We start from the raw sequence: 23,845 nt of genomic DNA on the forward strand, positions 1-23,845 counted from the left end.
GTTCTTCAAAGAAACCGAATCAAAAAATTTTATTTTCTCATTCTCAGCCTCAGCATGTTTCTTAGATGTTTCTTAGTTTTTAGGTATTCTGAGCCTCATGTTTCTTAAAAAAACATAAACGCGTAGTAGATTTACGGATTATAATATCTACACATATGGTAGATTTACGATTTTTAACATATGGTAGAAATAAGTGTGATGCAACATTTGACGTGAAAAAGATATTGAGAAAATTTTCGATGAAAATATTTGACGTGAAAAAAATATTGAGAAAATTGTCGATGAAAATGTTTGAAGTGACAAAAATATTGAAAAATTTTTTGATGAAAATGTTTGACTTGACAAAAATATCGAGACAAATTGCGAGGAAAATAACTGAGGTGGCGAGAAATTTTGATGATAAAATACTATTTTTATTATTTTCTGCTGAAAATATTCGGTACGTGAAGAAATTTGAGAGTTTGCGATGAAAATGTTTGACGTGACAACAATATTCACAGAAACTGCGATAAAAATGTCCGATATCAGAAAGAATATGGTGACAATTTTCGATAAATTGTCTAAAAGCATCGACAGAACTTTGTTCAAAATAGTCGACATGACAAGAAGTATTGTGAGAGTTTTAGAAAAATATTTGATGTTGAAAATACTCAATTTGACATCAAAAGAATTTTCGAAATATTCTATTAAAAAAATTGACATGCCAAATCGTTCGAAGAAAGTTATGATAAAAATATTTGACGTATTTTGTCGCTATAGAATTTTTGTATCAAATTTGACGAAAAAGACAAAATAATTTTTACATTTTAAGATTGTATTTCTAAAAAATATCATATTTATTAATTTAATCTATCCATTAGTGAAATCAAGAAAAGTATGAAGATATAAAATTGTTAAATAGTAAATTCAACTACTCTATCGTTCCCCATTTTGGCCTTTTTCATAAAAAAGTATTTTTGTTCATCTCTTAAAATCCATATTAGTTTACGACCTTAGCTTCCTGATAGATAACTGTATCAAAATTAAGGAGTTCCTTTCTGGTGAGAAAGGTGCAAATTTGTCAAAAATCTGCGATAAGAGTTAAGAAAACCAAGTTGATTTTAAATATTTGAAAAATATAACTCCTATCATTACACCTATCAAAGAATTGATATTGTAAGGTTGGTCCATTCAAAATGTTCTCTTTTTTACTATTGTTTCTCACACTACATCACGAAGCTTGTTGATCGGGCGACAATCCGAGGCTATCTTCAATATTCTCCAGTAACGTCAATGCAGCTTGAGGGACTCGAGTTCCTAGAGGGAGAGTATATAAAGAAATTAACAACGCCAATCATTACTTTGGTTGAAAATTTATCCGCTAACCTATTGGTTTGGTAGTGGAATATAAAATGTCAAATCCCTTAAGTCTAACTTTCCACGTCCCAGTTAGCTATGTTCTTTAGATTTTCAAGCGAACAACAAAATCATTTTGGCCAATTTTCTTACTCAGTTGTTGTCTATTTATTTGCTCAACCAATGATATTAAAATTTCAAAAAGATGTGCATAATTACTGACCTGGTCCGAAGATGCTGGACACACCACGATCGTAAAGGTATTGATAATCTTGAGGTGGGATAACTCCACCACAGATCACCAGAATGTCACTGTAAAGATGAAGGAGAGGTAAAATACATTTCAACAAACAACATGTTGAATGGACCTACCTAATGATTAACATCAGATGAAAATAAGAAAAAAGTGACAATAATTGTACAAAAATTCAGAATGGAAAAATAAAGCTTGTGTGTTGAATAATGTAAAATGGTCAAAAAGGAATTTCCCCAAATACGAAAATCACTTAAACCATTCAGGCCCAAAAAACCTTTTAAGCTGCTTTTGGCCCAAATTTGCCCAAAATAATTTTCCTTAAAAATCTGGCTCCGTCACATTTTGGGCATTGCCATTTTGCATCATTGTGCAAAAAATCAGAAAAAAATTATGAGTCAACATTGAGAAAAGCTATATTTTCTTATTTGGTTAAAGGGAATTTCCCCAAAATACGAAAATCCGTCTTTTAAGGCGAATAAGAATTTCCCGGGAAAAACCACTTCAGCCATTCTTTAGAGAATCTTGCCCTCCATCTTTGTACAAAAAATCAGAAAAAAGTAATGACAGGATTTTGCACAAAGTCCAAAAAACCCTATTTTAGGCAGTTTTTGGCCCAAATTTGCCCAAATATATTTTTTTTCAAAAATCTGGCTCCGTCACATTTTAGGCATTGCCATTTTGCATCATTGTGCAAAAAATCTGAAAAAAATAATGAGTCAACTTTGAGAAAAGCTGGTAACAGACGGACGAACGAACGGACGAACGGACGAACGGACATGGGTTAATTTATAGAACCTCCACCGGGGCACCCGGAGGTAGGTCCAAAAAGCACCTAAAGTCGATTAAGTTCGCTACTATCGGATTGTACAAAAGTAGAGCATTTCTACGATTCTACAAGAAGTTGATTTTCTTCTTCTTCATTTTTCTATTTTTGTTTTGTTTTTCTATTTTGATAATATTCCTCTCTGGATTATCTTTTTCACGAGCACAAAACTGCTATCTTATTCGTATTCTATCAAAAGTTAAAGCCTTTTTTGTCTCTGTTGCAAATGATATTAAGACAGACTTTAGTTATGGTCGAATGGATGAGGGAAAGATTCGAAGATTCGCGATATCCTGCTTTCTAAGCAAAAAAATCAATTAGCCAAAGCATGGAAATCTCTCCAAACAAGCTAACTCACTCTCTTCCCAGCTGCTTGAGACAAGCGACGAGCTCAGGAACTAATGTTTTGTGACCCGCAGCTAAAGTACTTGCTCCAATGGCATGGACATCTGCATCAACTGCTAACTGTGCAACCTCCATTGGCGTCTAAAAGTAGCACAGGAAAAGAACAAATTATATATTGCATTAAATCTGTACAATCTAATTTGATTGGCACCAAAGCTGGTGAAACTCGGCAATATCATCAGTTCAAATTGGTAGTACGGATGGGTCTAATTCCCCCTTCTTGGCATACTCCTAACCTTGACAAATGCAGATCCCTGAAGGTTTTCGGTTTTCGCTTTACCCATGGAGTCTTTCAGTAACATAATTCTGACCAGAAATGGCTCTCTTTTGATTCCAAACGGGGTTTGAGTAAGGTGGAGGCGGTTTGTGTGAAACTAAGGAGAATTAAAAGAGAATTATACTTTCGCATATAAAAACAAAACTTCAAGTTTACCTGAAACAACGGACTAACGTCGACATCAAATCCAAGATCAGCGAAACCGGTGGCAATGACTTTCGCTCCCCGATCATGTCCATCTTGGCCCATTTTGGCCACCATCAGTCGTGGACGACGGCCCACTTGTTGTGAGAAATTCTATGCGAAGAAAAGAATGAGTTATTCCAACAGTCAAGTGCTGGCAATTCTAATATTTCCTGGTACTTTAGGGGTACAAACTTTCGCGAAAGTAAATGTCTTTGAAAATTCTTGAAAGAGCCAATTCGCGAAAGTTTGAACGGCTAAAGTAACAGTGCTGGATTTTTTCTTTGCCAATCCGATAATAAATATATCTTGATACTTTGTTGAGAGCGAACTATAACAAGATTTAAAATAGCCAAATAAGATTGATGACATAACCGAAGCCCCTTGGGTCCTGAAATTCAATTAATTCTTGCATTAGTTCTGACGCAAAACTGTAACAAACGTTCGAATAGCATTTACCTCAACACGATCAATAACTTGCGAGATTTCACTATCTTCACCAAATTCACTTTTGTAAGCACCCGTGAGTGAGAGATCTGACGCTACATGACGTTTGAACACTTCTTCCATCGCATCCGAAATCTCACCAACGCTGCAACGCTCACGTGATGCCTGAATAATGATGATGAGAAAGCTTGAAAGGGAACTTCATCATTTCTCCTTTTAAATTCATTGTTCGGGGTAAAGCCCGGGGGGGAGGTACTTAGGCAAAATGGGTGCCGGGTATGTGCGATGCATAAGGATCCCCTTGTCACACAGTCGAAAGTCCCTCAAAGAGGTACAAAGATCATCAAAAAGCAATCGAGTTTCTGTAAGGGTTCCAAAATTTCCTTCAAAGGGTCATAAATTCTTGAAATTTGGACTAAAAATTGAAAATTTTGGCTGAAGGGTGGCAAAAACGTCGAAAAATGAACAAAATTTTCGAAATTCAGTCTCTTTAATGGTCGATATTCGTCGATTTTACTTTCGGACATACCCGTCATCTCGCTAACTAAGTACACTCCCTCGGGGGATGAGGAATAGATTGATTGATCAAAATATTGGTTACACCTCCAAAACATGGGTCACTTTCCTTGACTCTCTCGTCGCGCTGGCCATATAAGGTCATCATTCTGGGATGCAAACTTTTGAGAAGTGAGAAAATTCGATGTAAAATGTTTGGCGTAGGTAAAGCTTTTGACGTGATTAACATTTGAAGTAAAATATTTGATGTGAGAATTTTACGTTGTACGTATATTTAGCGAAAGTTATTATCATATTTGAAAGTGAAAATCTTTTATAAGCAAAATATTTGACATAACATTTTCAAGCGAATGTGTTATTCTAAAATTTTTCACGTGGAACTTTTTAGATTTGAAAAATATTTGATGTGACAGTTTTCTATGAAATGTTATTTTCCTCAAAGTTGTCGAGGAAAAGAATTTGGCGTTAAAGTTTTTTATGAAAATGATTTTACTCGAAACTGAAATAAAAAATTCTCGGAACGAAAATCATCGTATTTTCTATAAAAAATATTTGACGTGATACTTTTTCATTATTAAATAATTTGACGTGTCAAAACCTTTTTTGAGAAAATATTTGGTAATAAGAAGTTTGTTTTTCCATGGAAACACTGGTACCGAGAGAAGGGAAAATTATCATATGAATGAATACCTTGACGGCGAGGTCGAGAAGATTTCCTTCGCCGGAACGAGCGCATTCGGTTATTGCTTCCAGTGCTGCTTTGGCCTATAAAAAACAACATGACTTGAATGCAGTGAAAATTTATCGAGAATAGAATTTTACCCCCTCCATGTTTAGGATGTCATATTTTCTGTCCAGGGGAACCCAAAATCCACAGGGACTCTTCAAAATAGGTTAAAATCCAGGGGAGGTTTCTGAAATGTAGACAAAAATCCAAGGAGAAGAGGCCAAATGCCAAATGCTAAATATCCAACACTCTTACTTCATTACATAAGGGTATTAATTTGAAAGCTTCGCATGCGCAATCTACTCACACGGGGGAACCTTTTGTGTAGATTTCATCAACGCAAAGTGAGCAGAGAAATCTTTGGAGAGTCTCCAATTTTTTCTTCCTGATTTGAAAACCTTTGTTATTCAAGTCTTTCTTAAAATCAGACATTAGTATACTCAATTGGAAGATCGCATAAAATGCTCTCCGTAATTCGAATCTTTCTGCAATTCTAAAATGTTGGTCTCTTAAAACTCGAATGAGAAAGTTGACTGTAATGTAATTGATGGCATACCTTGGCAGCATCTCGAGACGATTTTATTTGTCCAAGTTTGTTGATCTAAACATGAACAAAAACAATTCAGAAACATCCTTTTCATGAAGACGCACGTTAAATAGTGAACTTGCTTATATTAGAACTAAAAGTTTGGCGGGAAGAAAATGTGACTGGTAAAGTCCTTCTTGCTGAATGTAGGTAGAACCAAAGAGAATATTTATGAATAGTGTACAGACAACGCAAGTTACCTGACTTTCAAGAACTTTGCTGTTTTCGATGAAAAGGACATCAACTTCTTCTTCCTGTGCCAACTTGTGTTTGTTTACACCTACGATAGTTTCTATGGGTGGGCGAGTGCGAAAAAAAATAATAAAACTTTGACAATTTCTATTGAAGCTAGTAAAAATTCACCAAATCGAGTTGCCACTAAGCTTCACTGAAGCAAGATTCACTGAGACACAAAATTCACTAAGAGACTATTTGGCGACCATGAAAACATTCAAGCAATTGTCTTTGGAGTGCGAAATTGAGTTTCGAATTTGTTAAAAACTTGAGTTTTCAAGTAGAAGTATCTGTCAAACAATCTAGTATCTAGAGCCAATTGCATTACTTTTGGAAGTTAAAGAGAGATGTGGTACAGCGTGAACGCTAGCAGAATTATAAAACCGTAAACTAAAGTTTTGGGTACAACTTGTGGTTCAAGACACACTTCATTCTTAAACTGACGAAAATACCTTGTCCAGAATCGATCCTAGCTTGTCGTTTAGCAGCGCTCTTTTCGATCTCAAGTTTCGGAATTCCTGATGCCACTGCTTTCGCCATCCCTCCCATTTCTTCAATCTAGAGAACAAAAGATTTGTGGCCTGGTGTGAAAGCCTAATATACCAGAGTGGATCAAACGTAGATTGCAACAGTAATACTCTCTGCTGTCATTGTCTGTTTTTGCCGATAATTCCTTTTCAAAAAATAACTGTTATGTGCTGTGGAAAAGTGCGTTTTTTCAAACTTCGTAAAAAAGTGTTTTTTTTTCATTTTGCTAGGTCCGTCATTAGAGAAACATGAACAAAAGTTATGGAGTGAGAATGTCTTACCTCATCAATGATCTTCTTAGCAGAATTGTAAACTTCGTCCGTCAAACTTTCCATCATGTAAGAACCACCCCATGGATCAGCAACCTGAAAACATACAACAAGTTCAAAGGAGTGGTTTTCATTCTCGAAAGTCAACCCATTGCACTATTAAGACTGTAGCTATTTCAAAGTTTTGATAGTAGACGAATTAACTTACATCCAAAATTTATTTTTACCGAAACTCATGACAAAGGAGATGTCAGGGATGCTAGAGCAAGAAAAAATTTTTCCACTTTTTGGGAGGACGAAACCTTGAGAAAAATATGCTGGCTAGAAGCATTTATCTTACGTTAGGGATTCCTGATTCTTCTTGTAAAATGATTTGGGTGTTCCTTGCGATTCTTGCACTGAATTCTGTTGGCAATGCGAGGGCTTCATCGAACGAGTTGGTGTGAAGAGATTGGGTACCACCAAACACAGCAGCCATCCCCTCAATAGTGGTACGAACGATGTTGTTGTAGGGATCCTGAAAGGGGAAAATTAAACTGTTGTGATATATCTATATATTCAGTCATCACTAATGTGAGTAAGTGAATAAATCGAATGTAGAGTAAATCAAACCATTTCTCGATTCTCATAGTAAACAATTTGTTTACACAAATGTCGCTTTGAAATTACAAATGAAAGGATGGGCGATGGATAGAACATATCAAACAAAAGGTCGTTTGGAGCTACCCCAGCAACTCTACCCCCCCCGCATTTATCACGAGTTGTTATTCAACCTACTTTAAGTGCGCACTAATATGTAATTTGGTTGACACTTTTCAACGAAGTAGGGATACAACTTTTCCGAAAATTCCAATTAAAAAATTTTGATTTGCCGGGATCGAGAAACTGTTTCAAGGGTTTACAAAGCTCGACAATAATAATAATAATAATACCTGCTCAGTGAGTGACCACCCAGAAGTCTGGGAATGAGTTCGCAATAAAAGCGATTTCGGGTTTTGTGCATCGAACTTCTCTTTGATGTAATGAGCCCACAAGCGTCGTGCGGCGCGGAATTTCGCGATCTCCATATAGAAGTTCATTCCGACACCCCAAAAGAAAGAAAGGCGAGGTGCAAATTGATCGATCGTCATGCCAGCTTTCAACCCTATAATGAAAATGTTTTGCTGATTTGAACGTGTATGTAAGTCTTAAATGATTTGGCTCTTCAACATTTCGGGCATTGCTGATTAATATTGGTGTGCGGAAAATCTAAAAAGCAATTCCAATAAAATCACAGAAATACCTCTTTTTCGGTACATACCTTAAAGGAGGAAAGACAGACTTGGGAAAGGGAAGAAGGGAGAGGATTATTTCTTTTTACCAAAGTTCACTGATTTAAAATATATTTTCAGATCATTCAAGCCTCCTTTTGTTTGATACACAGTTAAAATCCCTTGCATTTCGCCAATTTCATATACTTTAAGCGTACAAACTTTGGCGAGCAAAAACTTTCGCGAATCGTAGGATAAAAATGAGAATTTTTATTCGAAAATTCTCATTTTTATCCTACGATTCGCGAAAGTTTCTGCTCGCGAAAGTTTGTACGCCTAAAGTACCACCGAATTCGGATTTTTTTTTTTTTTTTGGGGGGGGGGGCTTATTTCTTTTAAAGGTAAAGAAAATTGTCTGTCTGTTATAGTAAGGGGTTTAAAGACTTAATTTGACTTTAAATACCCATATCTTCGTGTGTTTAAGTATACTTTTTTTGCTCAGAATTTCATGCACTATTCTCAAAGGTATTGATCATTTTCTTTAACATTCACAGTTTTTGCTGTGCCGGGGGGGGGGGGTACATATAAAATATAACTTTTTGATAGACTGGAAGAAAACACTGATAAGTGGCCCAGTGTAATTTGGTAAAATTCATTTTTTGCTTGAGGTGGTAGCAAATCCATACGGCTAGATCCAGTGGGATTGGGTGGGATTTTAAAATATATTCCTTTGTTTTGGCGTTTTTGAAAACGAAAGAGAAAAATTCCGACGGAATCCTACTTCACTTCATCCCGTTCGGGATCGTTTTGCCTAAAACGTAGAAGAATCCGATTTAAAGTGAAAAGTATATATGACGGATATATATTTCGGTTGGACCCGCCCATCCCCGAAAACGAGGGCTGGGTTACCAGACCTTCCACTGCAAAACTATTGACGCGGTCTCGCAAAATTCGTAATCTAAACCTTCCAGATGTTGAAGATTTTCCCGGCCTTCAGAGCTTTAGCGTGTCGGATGAAGATTTCACCATCTGGGTGCCAGGTTGTTGTTGGCCATCAGCCGGGAGGGTGATGAGATGGGCGAGTCATTTTTTAATTTATTCTTTTTTGATAATATTTCACTAGGGATTATATTTTTAACGGACACAAAACCGCTATCCAATTCGAATTCCATCAAAAGGTTTTTTCTCTGCTACAGATAATAGCTTCTCTGATTACCCCCAAGTGTTCTGATCGTTTCTATTGAAACGCTTTTGTTTTAGCTTTGATTAGGTCTTTAGGAAAAGTTCAAGAAAAAACGGCTCGTCCTAAAAGTTGGCTGGTTTCTATATGCTATGACCATAAAAGTGGATTTGCGTTTTTCGTTTTTTTCAGATTGCTCTCTAAACTTTCAGTGTGAAGAAACAAATTATACAGCATTTTATTGTCTAAAATTCTTTCGATAATATTTGGTCGAGCTTCGGGAAAAGTAGATTAAATTTCGTACTTTTTTGCATTGAGGCGTTTTGTCTAGCGATGCGGTCGTGACGCGACTATATCATTAGAATTGCTAGGAAATTCTAAGCAAAAAATAATATAGGTATCTTGTGGTCTGAATGAGGTGTTCCCAAAAAAAAAAGCTCCTAAAGTTTTCGCATAAATAGACTCGAAACAGAAGAATTCCGTCACATCACGCTAATTATGCAGAAAAGAAATCCATTAACCGAAACAAACTCCCTTAAGAGCAAAGGACCTGGTATATGAACGAGTCGTATTTCCATTGTCTTCAATAAGCTGTTTTTCTATCTATTTACACTTCTCTGATTTAAAATGAATTTATTTCCTTAAATTCATTCAACAAAATCTTCAGCAAAAGCTATTCTCTCTCTTGACTCAAAAGCACATAAATGAGATTAAGTACTGATGATGATGTCTTCAAGGCAACAAAAAACTTTGGCTGAAATGATTTTATTTTTATATCAGATGTTTATGTAAACAAAAGGTTACGTCTTAAAATTTGCCAAGGGGTCCCTTGGGTAGAGACCCTTCCTCCTCTTTGAACGTAGGTAATGGGAAAGCATAACACCCTCCTTACGGAAAGTTTTGAAAGCCTGATCTAGCCTTAGGCTTGGAAACCATGGAAACGCCTTAGGCTTGGAAACCATGGAAACGCATTGAAAGTCACCTGTTTGGCAGTATTGGAGACCGTCAGCAATTGTGTAAGCCATTTCTTGAACAGCATTGGCTCCCGCTTCTTGGATATGGTAACCAGAGATGGAAATACTGTTGAATTTGGGCATGTTCTAAAAGTAAAACCGTGAAAATGCTAGACTATTCCTTTTTTTCCAAGGGGGGGGGGGTGGCGCATTTGGGAGTTGAGCGATGCATCAAAATATATTTACTTTTAGAACATGCCAAAATCAATTGAAGCAACTTTATAGAAAGAATCAGTGAGGTCAATACCTGCTTTCTCTATTCTTTTCTTATCTGTTGTTACAATAAATAACGTCATTTCTTTCTGTTCAACCATTTGAAATTTTCTTGTTATGAAGTATGTGACTCTTTGAACGCCCGAAAGATGACTGCTGTAATAACGCCCTTCAGCTTTCCTTACCACATCCTAACTTTCCTTCATTTAGTTGTCTAGCATACGAGACTACAATTTATGCCACGAAAAATTCAAAAATTAAATTTTGGCCTAAATTTCTTAGGAAAAGGATAGAAATTGAGTAAAAAAGAGGCTGATTCTCGAAACTAAGTTCACGCGAAAAGGTTCAAACTAACTACTTACCTGTGAGGTGTATTGAAAGATGTCACCAATGATTCGCATGGAAGGTTCTGGTGGATAAATATACGTATTGCGAACCATGAATTCTTTCAAAATGTCGTTCTGAATGGTACCTGATAGCTTGGCTGCTGCTACTCCCTACAGTAAGAAAAATATAGACACATCTTGTAGATTATACAACAAAATACTATATCAATAGGAACATCCCTGATCTGGAACAGAACCCACAACCATTCACACTTTAGTTGAATGATCTATCTTTCATAAAGTTTATAAAAAACATTATATCTTGTCAAAGTAAAACCAATTTTCTCCGTCTATGTGAGAGTGGAACATTATAAAGTAGTCAGAGATAACACTACATCATTTTCTATGAATATTTTGGCCAACTGGCCTTTTTCAACATCAAAAAACATTACATCGTTCTACATCTGCAATTTTGACGTTTACTAAGCTCATTTAACGCGTTTGGAGTCTATAATATTTCCATAACACTCTGCCTGGAAGTGCTTGGGATTCAAACACAGCACATTGTGATAGAAGTACCCGATATAGAATTCTTCATGCTCCAAATCTACAGGATGCTAGTGAGGAACAGCGATATCCTATTAAGCGAAGCACCTACCCAAGTCAAATATATAACCTCATCCATGGTCCCAAGCTGTTTAATTGTTTGTCGAAAGCAATAAGAAACCTTACTAGCTGCACTAAGGATGCCTTCAAAGGTCAACTTGATAAATTCACGTGTACTGTCCCTGCTGAACCTCTCGTTTCAGGTTACACTGGTCTAAGGCGAGCTGGATTAAACACAGTGGCAGTCATGGCACCCTTACAACAACATTGGTCTCGACGAGAGGGGTGGTCTCAATATTGAAAAAAATCAATTTCAAGTAATCTTCAAGTAACCTTGTCAAGATGAACCTATTCTTTGCAGCGGCATGACGTCAGAATAGGGTGAAAGTACTAGGGTGTACTAAAGACCAAAGATGTCTGTTCAGTTACCAAAACTTTTTGCGAGTTTAACCATAGATTTTGATTTCCAAACGACTCAATTGACGAAATCACTGATATGTTGAAAAGTGTATACAAAAGTTATCGTTAACATTTGTAAGTTTGAGGTTTGTATGGATAGCTTACTTGTTCTTCACCAGCCACAATGAACATTGCAAGTACTGGTAACACAGCTCCATTCATCGTCATGGAAACACTCATCTTGTCCAATGGGATGCCATCAAATAACGTCTAAAGAGGAGAGAAAGGTTTATTGAATGGAAGCGCACAAATGTCCTTCGGATTTGCTTAAATCTCTAATTTGACATCAAAACTACTTAAAAAAACTTGTTGGAATTTATCAGTAAACGGTCACGGCTGAAACTATTTAGGACACTAGGTCCTATCGTTGTTACCAACTGAAAATAAATTGATAATAATACTTATAACAATAATAAAAAAATCGCATTCAAAAAATTAGGAAATTAGGAAAGACATGCAAGCACCCTGAAAAGCACCCAGTTTTATTTAAACCTTGCACATTGTCTAAAAAGATTTTTGATTGTGGGGTATCTTATGTTATTATTGCAACCAAATAAACCAGCTCATTTTATTGACACTTTCGCAGTTCGAAACATTTTTAAAGAAAAATCATTTGAAGGCAATTTAAACGCTTTGTACTTAATACCTTCATATCTTCAACTGTATCAACGGCTACACCGGCCATCCCAACGTCTCCGGGAACTCTCGCATTGTCTGAATCGTACCTGCAAAGAATGCAAAGTCCAATGAGTATTTTGATGTTAGGAAAACGAAATACCTTATGGGAATTAATTTTCGCGGGAATTAATTTTTGCTTTTTTCGAGGTTTTTCGGCAACACCACGAAAATGAGAACCCATTAATTACAAATTTGATCATTTTTCAAGAAAATCCCTAGGAAAGTGAAAGAAATGTGCCAAAAATAAATAGGGCAAAACAACCAAAAAAATTCTTGATAGTATGGACTAACAGTTAGAATATGAGAATAATCCAGGAGAAAAAGACTAGACAGTGTATTAATTCAAGTACACGTATCATTCTATAGAATTATCAAACAAACATTTAATTCACACAATTTTAAATTAAACATTGATCATGAATTGGGCTATTCCAGAAAAAATGTATACCTCCCATGTCGAGGAGGACTTTTTCGGAAAAGTTAACCCCCTGGAATTTTTTCTCGACTTTTCAGGACCCCCTTGGATATTTTTATCTCATTTTTTGGACCACCCTGGATTTTCGACCTTATTTTACTGACAATCTTGGATTCTTACACTCGAAAAACCAGACCCCCTGAATTTCCCTTGAAATACTGACCACCCTTGTTACATTTTATATTTCCCCACGGAACTTTTAGCTAAAGATGTCCTTTGTGTCGCTCTTACGATCATTATCTATCAATTGTAGCAATTATCTCGTTTTATATTCTCAAAGTAATTATCTTTTATACGAATCCCTAGACGTTTGTATTTCCTTTGTAGTATAGTCACTAGCTCATTGTTTCTAGTTTTTTCTAATGTCAGAATTTTCACTATATATTTTTTGATCGCTCTGTATGAAGTTAGTTCAACAGTGCGAGTTATGACAAGAAGACAGAATGAACGAGATGAATATTTTTGTCTGAAGTCAATGGCTCACTTTGAATTCAATACTTTACAATAACTCGCAGGAACCACCACTTATACCAAGAAGAAATTTGTTTATTAGTGGAAGTAAAGTCTTCGTACAAAAGACTTTACCAATTTGAGAAGGGGCGCTCGTGGAGTCCATATTCCTGATTTCTCTCACGACATTGGAGAGCGGGTGTTCGTCAATTGGCATCCGAGGTGATTGCTGGTCAATTTGAGAAGGGGCGCTCGTGGAGTCCATATTCCTGATTTCTCTCACGACATTGGAGAGCGGGTGTTCGTCAATTGGCATCCGAGGTGATTGCTGGTCAATTTGAGAAGGGGCGCTCGTGGAGTCCATATTCCTGATTTCTCTCACGACATTGGAGAGCGGGTGTTCGTCATTTGGCATCCGAGGTGATTGCTGGTCAATTTGAGAAGGGGCGCTCGTGGAGTCCATATTCCTGATTTCTCTCACGACATTGGAGAGCGGGTGTTCGTCAATTGGCATCCGAGGTGATTGCTGGTCAATTTGAGAAGGGGCGCTCGTGGAGTCCATATTCCTGATTTCTCCCACGACATTGGAGAGCGGGTGTTCGTCAATTGGCATCCGAGGTGATTGCTGGTCAATTTGAGAAGGGGCACTCGTGGAGTCCATATTCCTGATTTCTCTCACGACATTGGAGAGCGGGTGTTTGTCAATTGGCATCCGAGATTTACCGCATTTTTAGAAGGGACATCTGGGTCCAATTCCCTGAGGTGATTGCTGAGAACAACCTGAGAAGAGACGCTCGTGGAGTCAAAATCCCTGACAGATTCCAAGATTGGTTACATCACAAAGTTACTTGGTTGGTGAGGTATACCATTTATTTGTTTATTCGTTTGAAATCACATTTGACCACTTGACTTACAACTGTACCCTCGGACGATCGCTTGTATCGTTATCAGAGTACGATTCCAATCGATATATTGAAACTCATATCGATTTCAATCCTACCAACCTCGTCTTTGTCAATCAATATAGCTCATATAGCTTGGGTACCGATCTCTCTCAAAATCCATCTATATAGCTTGGATATCGATCTCTCTCAAAATCCATCTATCACTCATATAGCTTGGATACCGATCTCTCTCAAAATCCATCTATCGCTCATATAGCTTGGATACCGATCTCTCTCAAAATCCAACTATTGCTCAACGATAGCTTGGATACCGATCTCCCTCAAATCCAACTATCGTTCAAATAGCTTGGATACCGATCACTCTCAATCCAACTATCGTTCAAATAGCTTGGATACCGATCTCTCTCAAATCCAACTATCACTCAAATAGCTTGGATACCGATCACTCTCAATCCAACTATCGTTCAAATAGTTTGGATACCGATCACTCTCAATCCAACTATCACTCAAATAGCTCGGATACCGATCTCTCTCAAAATCCAACTATCGTTCAATAGTTTGGATACCGATCACTCTCAATCCAACTATCACTCAAATAGCTCGGATACCGATCTCTCTCAAAATCCAACTAATCGTTCAAATAGCTTGGATACCGATCTCTCTCGAATCCAACTATCGCTCAAATAGCTTGGATACCGATCTCTATCATATTGCTCAAATAGCTTAGATACCGATTTCAACTCAATCCAATATCGCCAAATAGCTTGGATACTGATCACAATTCAATCCAACTATCATCACATAGCTTGGATACCGATCTCAATTCAATCCAACTATCATTACATAGCTTGGATACCGATCTTAATTCAATCCAACTATCATCACATAGCTTGGATACCGATCTCAATTCAATCCAACTATCATCATATAGCTTGGATACCGATCTCAATTCAATCCAACTATCATCACATAGCTTGGATACCGATCTCAATTCAATCCAACTATCATCACATAGCTTGGATACCGATCTCAATTCAATCCAACTATCATCACATAGCTTGGATACCTACCTTATTTCTTGGATACGATTGCTCAGTTCAAGTTTTAGAGCAGATTGAACACCGATCGCTCAATCCACGTCACAAGCAAGACTGGATACCGATTGCTCAATTCACACTCTGCTCCCAGAGACCTGGATACCAATCGCACAACTCAAGTACACAAATCATAGATCACACCGATCACCATATTCAATCTAGACGAACAAAGTCTAGACATCAAGTCAAGTACCACTATATCTTGACTCCAATAAGCAGCTGGCTAACAAAAATCAGTAACTGCCTTCCATCAATTTAGTCTTGAAGAGACTAGCTTCAAGCCAACACTCAACTTCTTCTATTCTCCACCCATCTGTCTCGAGTAAAATGCCGGAGTCAAGAGAGATTTCTCAAGCAAAGAGAAAAAGGAACAGCAAGAAGTACATGATCACTAAAACCATAGAGGAGATCAGTTCACTAATCTTAACCAGAGGTAGTCGAACTAAGGTAAAATACCTTCGAACTGCTCTCGATGACATGCATCATCAAGCTGTTATACTACACGAAGACCTGATGCTACTCCTGGAAAACGATAACCCTGATTACAATGACATCTGGATCGATGACCTCTCCCTGAGAATCAACTCTTGTTGTGGTGACGTTACAACATACCTGAAGGAACGTGAGAACGACACGTTATCCTCGTCTTCATCGGAAAAAGTTAAAGAAAGAGTCCAAATGTGGAGAGAAGAAACCGCAACCCAAATCCAAGAAGAGGAGAAATCCCTGACAGATGACAGACCTCAATCACTGCCTGACGATATTACCGCAGCCTTCTCACAGCTTCATGTCACTGAGAACCTTACTGAAACTACAAACAGACGACGCTATGCTGATGTAAAGAAATCATCTGATGTAAAGCACATAGGAAGGAAAAGCAGCAGCCTTTCAGACTTACCACATCTTGCAAATTCACAAGAAACAGCCCCCTTTCTCGACAACTATCCTAAACTGCAAAGGGGAAACCAACCAAACTCAAGTTTACCCAGTCCTCTCCGAAGACCAAATGTTTACGAAGAATCAAGACTCTACCTTCAAGAACCAATCCAAACAACAAGAGATCAACTCAAATCTCGATTATCAAGTGGTGAGTTTACCAACCAGGACCAAAGTTACGAAAACAGTCGAACACAAAGGCAAGTTACGTTCCAAGAGAATCTGCGAACCGATGCACCACTGAATAGTCCAATCATTGAAGGTGATCCTCTCCACAGTACCTACATCATTCAAGACAAACGTCAGCCAAGTGCCAAAATAAAGTCCACAAGGGAGAGAGATAAAGAAACCGAAAGGGTATCGCCGGAAGACAAAGATGAATCTTCCTCCACACAAGCTGTAGATGCTTGGATAGACAACCTCAATCGATCCACTATTAACATCATCCCAGATAGTAGGATCCATGACGTTCAAATGCAGATGCTCATTCAGCAAAGACTGCCACCCCAAAGACTTCCTACCTTTGATGGGGCCGCTGATAAATGGGTCTTGTTTATCTCAAATTTCTTCGATATGGTCCACAATCAACCGTACTTGGACATCTTTCAAAAAAGAACCTACTTAAACCAACACCTCGTGGGCGAACCAAAGAAGGCAATAGAAGGCTTCGCAAGTGACACCGATGGCTACATCGCTTCACTCAAACGACTTAAATACATGTTTGGTAATCCTTCACTGGTTGCCCAAGCAACAATACGAAAGGTTGTCACTGGTAACCAAATACCCGAACATGATTCAAGGTCTCTAACCCAATTCTACTACGCCATGTCTACTTGCATTAATACATTAGTGAAAATGAAGTATACGGCTGACATCCACAGCACTGATGTTCTGAGACAAATACTAAAGAGACTTCCCAATCACCTCCTGAGAAAATGGTCTGAGTACTCCTTGATCCTCAGGCGAAAGGCAGAACCAAACCTGATCCATTTGGAGCAGTGGCTACAAGCAAGAGTTATGGCTGCAAAGGACCCAAATCTGCCAACTGATCGAAGTAATCGAAATGGTCCACGTGTTCACAAGTTTGGTCCAACAGACAATACAAGGCACTGTCCATGCTGCAACGGTGATCACTACCTATTCAAGTGTGAAGGCTTCAAAGCAAAACCAGATGACGAAAAACTCAACTTTGTCAAGTCAAAGCGTCTATGTTTCAACTGTCTTGGTCAAGGACACGGTGTCAGTACCTGCAGCTCAAAAAAGACTTGTTTTGCAAAGGGGTGTAAGAAGCATCACCATACTACAATCCACCAGGCAATAGTAAATTTAGAGTCCAAGGCCAAACCCGAATTTTCTAAAGACAAAGATAGAAAGGACGGGCCAAAGTTACCAAGCATCAACATGACCAGAAACGATTACAACGTCTTCCTGAAAGTCGTCCCAGTAACAGTTACAAACCAAGCTGGTCATTCAGTCAATACTTACGCCCTCCTCGATAGTGGGAGCCAGTGTACACTCATAACAAAGAGCCTTTGTCAATCACTCAAGTTGCCAGGAAAGGTAAAGAAAGTTTCCTTTGGTACCATCAAAGACGAGGAGGAAATGCAGGCCAAGATCGTCAACTTAAAGTTATCCTCCACAGATGGAAGCTTCGTCTCTCAAGTGAAGAATGTCTACTCTCTACATGAAGACAATTTCAAGGTTCCAGGACAGACAGTTCCAGTAACAGATGACCCTAAATGGGATTATATTCGAGACATCGATCTTCCTCAAGTAGAATCGAGACAAGTTCAAGTCCTCATTGGTGCCGACGTGCCAGCAGCTCTACTTACCAAAGAAGTTCGAAAGGGAGCGTCTGGTCTACCCTATGCAACCAAGACACCTTTAGGATGGACCCTGTTCGGGTTATACGAAGGAGGTGCGTCAGGATCAATATGGATCAAACACATCAGACCAAGGGTTCACAAAGAGGAGAACAGACTGGACGATCTCGTCAAACAATTCTGGGACACTGAATCCTTTGGAACAGAATTCGACATGCAGGAACCAATGTCAGTGACGGATAAGAAGTTTCTAAAAGTGCTAGAAGATGAAACTACCTTCGAAGACGGCCATTACGTCGTACCCATGTTATGGAAGTCTGATAAGAAACTTCCAGACAGCTCACCAATGGCATCCAGGAGACTATCTTACCTCACCAAACGCTTCCAAAGGGACCAAGATTACTTTACCAAGTACAAAGAAAATGTAGATGGGTACCTTAACCACAACTATGCCCGGAAATTGACAAAGGAAGAATCCAAAGAAAAATTAACCAAATCATGGTACCTTCCCCACCACGGAGTGATAAACGAGAATAAGCCAGGGAAGGTGAGAATGGTCTTCGATGCAGCTTCAAAGACCAAGAATCAAAGCTTGAACTCCAGTCTTAGTACCGGTCCAGACTTGCTGAACAGTCTACTTGGGGTATTATTACGGTTCAGGAAACACAAAATAGCCATCGTCGCCGACATAGAGAAGATGTTCTATCAGGTTCGACTTAAACCTGAGGATACCGACTCATTGAGGTTCCTCTGGCACGATGATCCACATTCAAAGGAAGAGCCAGATCAATACAAGATGCTCGTCCATATCCTTGGAGCCACATGTTCGCCGTGCTGTGCTTCATACGCCCTTAGAAGAGCAATAACTGATCAGAAAGGCAACTTCCCCTCAGATGTCATCAACACACTCTTGAGGAACTTCTACGTTGACGATCTCCTCTCATCAGTAACCAACGAAGACAAGAGGAAGGAGCTCATCAAATCATCTGACATACTGATGGGAAATCGAGGATTCAACCTGACGAAATACAACAGCAATTCAAAGGAAGTCCTTCAAGCCGCTCCAGAACACAAACGCACTTCGAATACCTCAATTGAATTTGAAAACACGATCACTCGAGCTCTAGGTGTCAAGTGGGATTTAAAGGAAGATTGCTTTCTCTACAACGTCAACGTCGATCCGATCCCTACTACCCTCACAAAGAGACTGATCTTGAAAAAAGCATCAACAGTATTTGACCCTCTGGGCTTCCTAGCACCATTCACACTCAAAGCTAAACTGATTCTTCAAGATTTATGGCGTTTGAAAGTCAATTGGGATGAACCACTAGATGTCAAGACGAACGAAGTTTGGTCACAATGGCTAAAGGAGTTGTCACAACTATCAAAATCAATCCGCATCCCCAGAAGTCTGGATCTAATCCCTGAATCATCTCAACTTGTTCAGCTACATGTCTTCTGCGATGCTTCAGAAAGAGCCTTCGCTGCAACTGCCTACATACGAGTCGAAGAATGCGGCGCTGTTCGTGTTCACATCATTATGGCAAAGGCCAGAGTTGCACCAATAAAACAAATATCTTTACCACGCCTCGAACTGCAAGGAGCAGTGATGGCGGTGCGAATCAAAGAAACGATCAACAAAGAATTCGACCACGACTTCGAGCAGACCATCTTCTGGACTGACTCGACGCTGAACCTGCAATGCATCAACAATGAGGAGAGAAGGTTCAGAACATTTGTGGCCAACCGTATTTCTGAAATACGAGAGCATTCCGAAGTATCCCAATGGAAGTTTGTTCCCGGAAAGACAAACCCATCAGACTTAGCTACAAGAGAGGAAGGGTTGAAAGCAGTAGAAGACGATGTATGGCTCAACGGTCCAGCGTACCTTAGGCTACCTGAATCGGAATGGCCATCAATCCCGAAGATTCCCCTAGACGAAAACTACATTGAACTTCGAAGGGTAAACGTCACGCAAATGAACGTAACCAAACCTCTTCTACAATACGAGAGATTCTCCTCTTGGCGAAAGATCGTCCGTGTCATTGCATGGATACACATCTTTTTCAAGAATTTCAAGGCAAGTCGAAAATCATCAACTGACATCCACGCAAAGACTAGAAATCATCTCATCAAGTCCAACTTATCAACCAACTCTACAACAAGAAGAGTCAAGTGAGCACCAGCTTGTCAAACTCATCCAAAACGAATCCTTCCCAGATGTAATGAAGCAAATCCAAGAAGGACGTCAACTGAAAGGTTCTCTAAAGAAACTTGATGTGTTCCTAGATGATCAAGGAGTTATGCGTGTTGGTGGTAGACTAAAGTATGGAGACTTTCCCTATGCATCCAAACATCAAATCGTCCTACCAGCCAAACAACCTGCCGTCATCTTACTGGGCAGAAAGTTTCACAACCAATTCCACCATGTCGGAAAAGAGCACATGTTGTCACTCCTTCGGCAGCGTTACTGGATTATCGGTGGAAGAGCCATGTGTAGACAGATCATACAATCATGCATCACATGTCAAAAGCTAAACGCCAAACCATCATTTACAAAGATGGCGAACTTACCAGAAGACCGAATAACCGTATCAACGCCTACGTTCTATCACACGGGTGTTGATTATTTTGGTCCAATACTCGTCAAGGTACTGCGAAGCCGTGTAAAGCGTTGGGGATGCATATTCACCTGCCTCACAACACGAGCAATTCACTTAGAAGTTGCACCATCCTTAGAATCAGACGACTTCATCAACGTATTGGAACGCTTCATTTGTAGGAGAGGAAGCCCAAAGCTAATTCGTTCCGACTGTGGGACAAACTTTAAAGGAGCAAACAATGAACTCAAGAAGGAACTAGAACGTATGGACTCTGCCAAGATCGACCAAAGCTTGAGACGTCAAAGCATTGAATGGGATTTCAACCCTCCAGAATCCCTACACATGGGTGGGGTATGGGAACGGATGGTTCGAAGTGTAAAGACGTCACTCAATGCGGTCATCATGGCCGAATACGTCGTGTTAAACGATTTTACTCTCCTGACAGTCCTCACTGAAGTAGAAGCACTTGTCAATAGCAGACCACTAACGTCAGTCAGTGATGACACGTCTGACCTGGACGCGCTAACCCCAAACCACTTTATCATTGGAAGAGCTTCTACTCTACTTCCAACATGCATCACTTACAATGACAACGTGACTCCAAGAAAGCGCTGGAAACAAGTCCAGTCAACCACTCAACAATTCTGGGATAGATGGAGAAGGGAATACCTCCCAACTCTAACCGCTCGAAACAAGTGGACTCGAGCTTCAAAAAACGTCCAGGTTGGTGACCTGGTCCTGGTACATGACACCCAATCACTCAGCCGCGGCAAATGGCTGCTCGGCCGCATCAATCAAGTGTTTCCTGGTCGGGACAATCGTGTCCGAAAGGTCGAAGTCATCACTCATTCTGGTCGTTACACACGGCCAATCACAATGATTTCACCACTCGAATTGAGCAACTAGGATTGCAGTCCACCAGGAGAACCAGCATCCGTATCAATCTGGTAGTCAACACCTTCATTGGTTGGTTGACAATTATATCCAATTTGTTGGTCGTTATCCAGCTCGTATCCAGCTGTGGTGCTGGTTGGTTCGATTGACGTTCGTTGTGTTAATTGGTAATGATCAATGGGCGTGGCATGTTGGTGTTGGTTGTAAACTTCATTTGAGAGGTTTTCTCAAGGACGGGGGTGTTACATTTTATATTTCCCCACGGAACTTTTAGCTAAAGATGTCCTTTGTGTCGCTCTTACGATCATTATCTATCAATTGTAGCAATTATCTCGTTTTATATTCTCAAAGTAATTATCTTTTATACGAATCCCTAGACGTTTGTATTTCCTTTGTAGTATAGTCACTAGCTCATTGTTTCTAGTTTTTTCTAATGTCAGAATTTTCACTATATATTTTTTGATCGCTCTGTATGAAGTTAGTTCAACAGTGCGAGTTATGACAAGAAGACAGAATGAACGAGATGAATATTTTTGTCTGAAGTCAATGGCTCACTCTTGAATTCAATACTTTACAACCCTGGACGTCACACCTAAGGGGATATAGGGGGTACATACTAGTTCTGGAATAGCCCTTTTGATTTACCCTCTATGTGTTGGCAAGTCGAAAGCTACACTCAGCCCTTGTTGACCAGCTGCGATATTCTTTTTATAAAATTTGTTGCTTTCTTCTACTGTACTGAACCCAGCATACTGAAGAGAAAAAGATAACATCGTAAAATCTAGGATGAGAGGGCAGATCAGTTGCCAGGTATTTCCAAGAAAAAATAAGATTTTTAAAATCATGACAACGTAATAAGAAAATGGGATACTTACAGATTCAAAACAAAACCCTGGCAAAACAAAAAATAGTAGGTTTCCTACAGCCAGGCACACGAAATATACTTGAATACAAAGATCAGGAAAATAATGCTTAGTTTTATCTTTATATATAGACAGTCATTGCTCTCTAACGCAATAAGACAAGAGCATAACCATTGCAAAATAAATAAATGATGGAAACCTGTCTGATAGTCCAGGGGCGGTAGGTGTACATTGTGGCGTATGGACCTCTGGTGAAAGGGAAAGAACCAGGTGTCTCATTCTCAACGTCAGTTGTGTCATCTTTTGTATATAATGGTTTGATATTAATTCCCTGTAAAATACATTGTTGGTGAAGAGTCATGATTTCATGTATCTGCAGAAGTCAAAGCAACCTTTTCGTCTCAGACAGAAAAAGACTTTCACACAGCAAATTAGCACAAATTAATGAACTTTTGAGATGGAAAAGCCACCACTACATTTTGTTAAGATGATTTACGGATATCCGATTGAGCAAGAAGAACTGATTTAAAGAGTATTAATATTGTGCGTTGTCGAGTCATTCCATAAATTCATTTCAGAATGTCGAAAATAACTACATTGCTTTAAGTTTTGTGTCTAACACAGTAATTATTAGGTGATGAAACGATGTGCTTAATAACTTTGAACTTTTGAAATGTATATCACCCTGTAAAATGCGAAATAATGCATTTAAACACCTTTGAGATCCATTAACTTGACTTAAGTATATATATGAAGAAATATTCACCTCAGGAGTTTTCCATATGAGTTTTTCTTTTGGTTCAGCTCCTTTCATTTCTTTGGAAGCTTTCTTGGACCATTCCCCGGGTAGTTGGTGGCAATAACGACATGCCAAGGCTGCCTGGTAAAGCTGGAATGTAAATAGAGAATAATCAAATAAATACTTAGATTCGTTGGTCCTTGGTTTGGAGATGTTAACCAAAAAATTGATTCTGGATGAAGCCCTGGCTGAGATATTTAGAGAACAAAAATTGATTGTTGGTAAATGTTCTAGAATATTCCTTGGATACTTTGTCAAAAAACTGATAGTAACCATATTTTGAAGTTTGGGATTGAAAAATATCGAACATTAATGAGTTACTGGTTAAAGATGGTATCAAAATTGTTCCAAACCTGTTTGGATGATCTTCGCGCTGCTAGCATTGTTGTATTTGATTGAATTTATAACTTTTTGTATTTTATTATGTTTTTATTTCATATTTTATTCTGTAATGAAAAAAAATGAAGGTCCGAGAATCATAAATTTAAAGATTGAGAGAAGAAGGAAGATTGAGAGAAGAAGGACAAATTGATTGAGTCAGACTGAAAATTTTTACAAATCTCAGATTTTTAACTCGTTAAACTCCACTGGTATCATACCAGATCACCCAAATCTTTGATACTATATAGGTCTTGTACTGGTAGGTCTTGGCCTAGGTGAATTTCTTGGGAAAAATTACGGCGTGTCCA

At 38.7% G+C, this 23,845-nt stretch overlaps 1 protein-coding gene across 1 annotated transcript; it reads right to left on the minus strand.

The window, feature by feature from the left end:
• Positions 1 to 795: 795 nt before the first annotated feature.
• On the minus strand, positions 796 to 23,604 carry LOC136806670 (methylmalonyl-CoA mutase, mitochondrial-like). Its single transcript, XM_067063253.1, has 20 exons — positions 23,510 to 23,604; positions 23,124 to 23,246; positions 22,557 to 22,688; positions 22,140 to 22,246; positions 12,280 to 12,358; positions 11,739 to 11,843; positions 10,605 to 10,739; positions 9,999 to 10,116; positions 7,519 to 7,730; positions 6,927 to 7,103; positions 6,599 to 6,682; positions 6,242 to 6,347; positions 5,756 to 5,847; positions 5,526 to 5,570; positions 4,933 to 5,007; positions 3,739 to 3,891; positions 3,253 to 3,393; positions 2,773 to 2,900; positions 1,559 to 1,647; positions 796 to 1,296 (listed from the first exon to the last, which is right to left on the minus strand). Exons 1-20 carry the CDS (start codon positions 23,537 to 23,539, stop codon positions 1,211 to 1,213), a joined length of 2,217 nt encoding a protein of 738 aa, XP_066919354.1. The 5' UTR covers positions 23,540 to 23,604; the 3' UTR covers positions 796 to 1,210.
• Positions 23,605 to 23,845: the final 241 nt, after the last annotated feature.

This window comes from Clytia hemisphaerica, unplaced genomic scaffold (genome assembly GCF_902728285.1).
Source record: "Clytia hemisphaerica strain Z4C2 unplaced genomic scaffold, Clytia hemisphaerica genome assembly, whole genome shotgun sequence".
Classification (NCBI taxonomy): domain Eukaryota; kingdom Metazoa; phylum Cnidaria; class Hydrozoa; order Leptothecata; family Clytiidae; genus Clytia; species Clytia hemisphaerica.

Coding starts and splice junctions, on each gene's coding strand:
- LOC136806670 (XM_067063253.1), bottom strand. CDS start 23,539: ATGCTAGCAGCGCGAAGATCATCCAAACAG. Junction 10,117..10,604: donor TCTTTCAATACACCTCACAG/GTAAGTAGTTAG, acceptor TTTTACTTTTAG/AACATGCCCAAATTCAACAG. Junction 5,571..5,755: donor GCAAAGTTCTTGAAAGTCAG/GTAACTTGCGTT, acceptor GTTCATGTTTAG/ATCAACAAACTTGGACAAAT.